The 5,496-nt window shown below is 46.3% G+C and overlaps 1 protein-coding gene and 1 pseudogene across 1 annotated transcript; one reads left to right on the top strand and one right to left on the bottom strand.

Moving 5' to 3' along the window:
- The first annotated feature begins 319 nt into the window (after positions 1 to 319).
- LOC111591254 (uncharacterized) lies at positions 320 to 497 on the top strand (annotated as a pseudogene).
- A 2,837-nt stretch (positions 498 to 3,334) lies between these two features.
- On the bottom strand, positions 3,335 to 5,255 carry LOC100282318 (uncharacterized). Its single transcript, NM_001155230.2, has 3 exons — positions 5,013 to 5,255; positions 4,693 to 4,896; positions 3,335 to 3,879 (listed from the first exon to the last, which is right to left on the bottom strand). Exons 1-3 carry the CDS (start codon positions 5,110 to 5,112, stop codon positions 3,575 to 3,577), a joined length of 609 nt encoding a protein of 202 aa, NP_001148702.2. The 5' UTR covers positions 5,113 to 5,255; the 3' UTR covers positions 3,335 to 3,574.
- Between the last annotated feature and the right edge of the window lie 241 nt (positions 5,256 to 5,496).

The following is a 5,496-nucleotide window of genomic DNA, read 5'->3' as shown; positions in this document are numbered from 1 at the left end:
AAATGTTTTTATTGTTTGATATTGCACTCTAAAGGCAAAAGCAAGTATGTATTTCAGTAAGCGTGTTAAGCATTAGAGGATAAACTTGTTGTATTTGGTATTTCAGGAATGATCTTGTTGGCGTACTTGTGCTTTTTATGTCTTGTTAAACTTGGAAAAAATTGTTAAGCCATCACCATAAATGAATTTGCATGTGTTAGCTATGGAATCTCAATGATGATTTTGGTTAGGACATCAGATCTACACCATCTTCTTGCTCCCAAGTCCTAAGCCAAAATATTGACTATAATTTAATTCGAGCATAAGAGCTCCTTTTCAACTTATTTTTTGGTCTTTTGGCTAAGATCAAGTGTAATATTTGTTTTACCAGTTCAATATCTGGCATATGAACAATATGTTCACTGTGACATTAAATTTATTTATTATGGATATTTTTATGTGGAGGGTTCATTAAGACTCTCAAGTGTCGCTTAGTCACTCAATCAGTATCATCAAATATGGTTGGGTACCGTCGCAACGCATGGGTATTAGACTAGTAAACTTAATTGGTCATTTGCATTGCATTGTGGGTTTTATTATTAATTTTGATCTCTTACTTTATTGGGACGTTATTTACTTATACTTAGTAGTTGCTAATAAAATTTGACCAACTTATTAAAAGCAATGTTGTGCCTTAACTATTATTTGTTGATCAGTCTTACACTATACATGAGCCCCCACCGTAAGTGAGCTCATGCACATTATTCCCCACACTTGTTGAGCGATGAACATCTTTGAGCTCAATCTTACAATAAAACTCCCCCACATGTGAACAGCAGGTGCCACTCGAGGAGATGTATTACGATGAGTTCGACGAAGCCTAGGTGTCGTCTCCCAGTCAGCTTGATGGCGCCAATGGATAACAATGATATTAGTTCATTCTATTCATTATCAGTTATTTTGTAAGACATTTCGTTATGTAATAAAGATTGTGACATTTGTCTCTACACACTGAGTCATTATATGTGTTGATTTTATTTGTCGCATATATGGGACGCACCCGGATTTGCCCTTTAAATCCGGGTGTGACACTCCTGGTTGACATGACAGTTTAGATGTGGTAGTCAACAACCAAATAAACAAAAGGGAAAAATAAACTATTGTTTAGAACACATAGAGTCACGAGAAAAAAACGTGAAAAATGAGTGAGCGAGCGTGTGTGGTAACCTTCATAGCCATTTATTTGTCTCATGTAAAGAGTAATGAACACCTCTACATATAAGTTGATTCTATTCTATATAGATGAGTAATATAGAACTAAATCCTCCATGCTATCTCTACGCACCACCTTAATTTACTCATTTGAATTGGACCACACACGCCAAAGTCCAACGGTATGTACGACCATGTAAAACTGCAAGTGGAACAAACAATCCACCGACTGAGATGTGACTTGTGAGGGGTTCGATGGCAACCTGGGCCTTCATATGCCATATGTTTGGTTACCCGCACCGTCTCGTCTTGAACCACCGTATGTGTTGACTCTGTCTGAGCTCCTGTTTAGTTACCTGCACAAGGGAGACGCAAGCTGCATGAGCAGATGCAAAACAAATTATTTTATAGTCATTTGATTGCATCCACTCGTACGCAGAAAACTGCCGTATCAGATCAGCTTGGGTCACCCGAGCCTGCGCGTCCGGATACAGGCATCCAATCATGCACATGCTGACCGAAATTGGCCTAGTCTCCTGAATGCCACCGCCACGGCCTGGCGTCTGGCGCCATTACGAATTTTCTCAGTTTTTTTAGTTTATTGTGTTTGTGTATGAAAAAGACAAAGATGAACCTGTCTTGTCCAATCGCCAAGCTCGACCCAGAAAAACAATGATGCGCTCATCGATCAGTTGCTTGCTTCTGAAACAAACCCATGCACGATGGTCCATGTCCAGTCGATGCAGACCTCCTCAGTTCTCCAATATTTGTCGTGGTTTAGTTCAAATATTCGAGAATAGAGGTAGTAGTACATTAGAATGGAGGCTCTAATCTGATGAATTTCTTTGCCATATCAAAGTCTGCGCAACTGCACAATCTTAGGGGAGTACTTGGCTTTCCCAGAATCTGCGCTGAGTTGAGGATACCAATCGGCAAGCAGAAAGTAATGACGAAGAAACCATGAGATGAATGTCACGTCGAATTCAACAAGCGTGAAGCCGAGAAGCTGGTCATCCAGGACGACGCGCTTGGCGCAGCTGCGCATTCCCAGAGCACGTCCACGTTGAGCTGCCCGCGATGGACGCGCAGCGATTGGTGGCACGCTTCCACGAGAGTGGCACGCCTGGAGTGGTGAACCATGCAAATATCTCCAATTTTGCACCATCAAGTAGTAGTGGAGTGGAGGAGATGGTGGCAGAGACCATGATCCTGCCACTGGGTGCATGGTCCTCGTTGCCACTCGAGCAGCTGCCAAACAGGCAAGGCACTCCCGTCCCGTGTCGGTCCTTTCTTTTATTTTGCAATCGCAGCGACAAAGTGTGCTTCCAGGAGCCCCCACGCTGACCGAGAGGGGTACCGTACAGCTCTTGAATCCAATCCTGCAGAGAGAAGAATCAACAAAGACGTCTAAGATATTGCTACTCCCGATCTGTGTTTCTACTGTATATACATCTTTTACTCAATGTTAAAAGGGTACAAGCTTATGCAATAAGCCAGAACAGTGCCTTCTGGATCTGGACCCAACTCCTTCCACATGGATACATGATGACAGTATATGAACTAAGAAGGTTTCATCCAGTCAGTCTTTCACAAAATGCATAGGAGAGTATAATTCCAGCAGCGAGCGCGCCAGATCCAAGAGTCAATGACAAACCACAATCATGTACAGCTTGTGGACAAGATGTCCTACCTGGAAACACTGTAGCCCTTATGAATTGCTGTTCATTTGGCTCCCCCTAGGAATTGCTGTTCTGTCATCCCATACTTGTTTCGTCCATACCATAGCGGAAACCGGTGCTACCTCCTCTTCCTGCTTTGGGGCGACAAGCTTCCATCTGTCCACACTCCACACCAACATAAGAGCTGCCTTGTGAAGTTGTTCATCAGATCGTCATCCATCCATGCTGCTGTATGCACCTGCACCTGCAGCACAGAGAATTTAACCAAAGCCAAAAGCAGAAGCAGAGGTGTCTGGGACGTATTAGTTTGTACAAAAAAGTTGATGCGCAGTGGAAGTTTTAATAACCAATGGAGAATAACTACAGGAAGTCTGGCTCGCAGCACTGGCCATCGAGATTAGATTTCATTCAACTGTATTTGTACAACCATAGGCTTTGGCTCGCTGCACCACTGAAACACCAAAATTCAAAAAAAAATTGCTAAGACGAGACAACTACTGGAATCGATTCTCATTTACTGGGAAACGCAAAAACGCTAGAACACAATCTTTATTATATATAGATGCGATCAAATCTTAAATATTCAGCGAGAACACTTCTTGGATTTATTACAAACTTCCAGGCCACCCAGCAACGCGTTACAAACTTCCAAGAGCAATAAACGCTTCTCAGGGAAGCACGTACTACAATGGTACCGAGTTGATTCAGTCCTCCTTCTGAAGCCTGAGCGTGAAGGCCTGAAGGGATAGGAGCACTTTCTTGAGCCGCTCTCTGATTTCAGCATCGACCAGATTTCCATCGCTGTCAAACTTGGGTGGCTGCTGGAAGGCTTGGACGCACAGTTCTGGCTTGTTGATGAAATGGAGATCCAGGAAAACCCCGACCTGACGGAGATGGTACTGCGACCTCCCTCCTCCAAAGCCGCCGCCTGCACTCACGATCGCAGCAGGTTTGTCTGCCCAACAGTTCTTTCCTCTAGAGGCCCAGTCAAGCGCGTTCTTCAGGGGGGCTGCAGTTGTGACACAGACCATGTAAAGGATGCAGAAATGGAGTGGAATTATGTACTCCATAACAGCATATACTGTCAAGAATGTTGACGTGCTCCTCTGTTGATAAGGTTTTGCAAGAAAGGAATAAAGGAAAGCATACACATCATGGGAGACATGCCTTTGTTAAAGCCCAAATACCCCCGTTTTTTTTATTTCTTCAGGTAGTGTAGGTCATTTCACCATCACTGAGTCAGTGTGCCGACAATGTAATCTTGAGTTCCTGTTTGGCAGAGAATTACACAAACCTAACATCCTAATGATGTGATGCAATAATGCACCATGACAACCCATTGTGCACCTAATTTGGCAGTAATGCACATGGTGAGCTCGGTGAGCTGGGCCTGTGAGGTCTAAGGATGGTAATGGATCACGATCTAAACATTTCTTCACAATTTGATCGAGCTCTTAATTAATTTTAGTTAAAAATTGAATATAAATAGAGCCCATCTCAATTTTATCCTATCCTTGAATTTTATAGTGTACAATCTAGAGTCCATTGCCACCTATGTCTAATTGTATTTTAACTGAAGGTTAAAAATCAAATATTGAATTGTGTTGCACAATTTGTCTTCATGGCATCAATGCTGTTAATTGCTGAATGAATGAATGTAAGCGAAACGTCGTCTTAAAGTTTGCAGGAGAAGCCAGAAATACCCCCCGACCCCGAGCATTTTATCCATGTTAATCCCCTTGCAGTAGGTGCGTGCGGGCAGGAGATCTGAAACGAACGAGGAGCAAGGCAGGGAGGAGGGAGGGGGTGGCGAAGGACATACTGGCGATGGAGTAGTTGTACTCGGGCGCGCCGAAGAGGAAGCAGTCGGCCTGGCAGACCTTGGCGCGGAAGGCCTCGACGGCGGGCGGGAAGACGGTGCCGCTGCCGCTGCCGGTCTCAAGGTCGGTGTTGATGATGGGCAGGTCGGAGATGTCGAGCTCGTCGATGCGGAGCCCCGGGATGGAGTCCTCGCACACCTCCGCGGCTGCCGGAGTAGTTAGTTGTGCGAGGCAGCGAAGCCGTGAGTAAGCAGTGATAGGCACGCCAAGAGGAAGGAGGAGGGAGGCGAAGAGCAGGGGGATGGGGGGAGGGGCAGCGTACCGGCGCGGAGGAGGCCGCGGTTGAAGGAGGCCTTGCGGAGGGAGCCGCAGATGGCAGCCACGCGCAGGACGGGCCTCGCCGACGCCGCCGCGACTTCCATGCTTGGACCTGGACTTGGGGCGGAGCTGCGAGTCCGACTAGTCGGGTTGGGAGAGGGTTGGTCGCCGTGCTGGTGCTGGTGCAGGTGCACGACGCGGCGGGGAAGCCAATAAATACGCCAGGCCCGTGCGTCAGCCACTCAGCTCGGTCAGCCCGAGTCGAGTGCGCCACCGGCGATTCCACGATTCTTTGTGCAAATCATTGGGCTTTTCCGCTTTTGTGTAATTGTGTTTTTTTTTGTCACGGGAGTCCGGCGCGGCCGGCCGGCGGCGGCTACTAGGAGCCAGTGTTGGGCAGTTGGCAGCCGGCGGCTCATGAGTTGAGTTCATGACTCATCGTCGGCGGATGAGACCTCAGTTCAGCTGGATGGATCGGTTTGCTGGCC

Source organism: Zea mays, chromosome 3, assembly GCF_902167145.1.
Source record: "Zea mays cultivar B73 chromosome 3, Zm-B73-REFERENCE-NAM-5.0, whole genome shotgun sequence".
NCBI lineage: Eukaryota > Viridiplantae > Streptophyta > Magnoliopsida > Poales > Poaceae > Zea > Zea mays.
Note: the sequence above shows the minus strand (reverse complement) of the source record. Positions and strands in the feature narration are given on the sequence as shown.

Bases quoted from the DNA above. Each gene is read 5' to 3' on its own strand.
- LOC100282318 (NM_001155230.2), bottom strand. From the start codon at position 5,112: ATGGAAGTCGCGGCGGCGTCGGCGAGGCCCGTCCTGCGCGTGGCTGCC. The intron at 4,897-5,012 runs GTACGCTGCCCC...CTACTCCGGCAG, and splicing joins CCGCGGCCTCCTCCGCGCCG to CCGCGGAGGTGTGCGAGGAC. The intron at 3,880-4,692 runs GTATGTCCTTCG...TCACAACTGCAG, and splicing joins GTACAACTACTCCATCGCCA to CCCCCCTGAAGAACGCGCTT.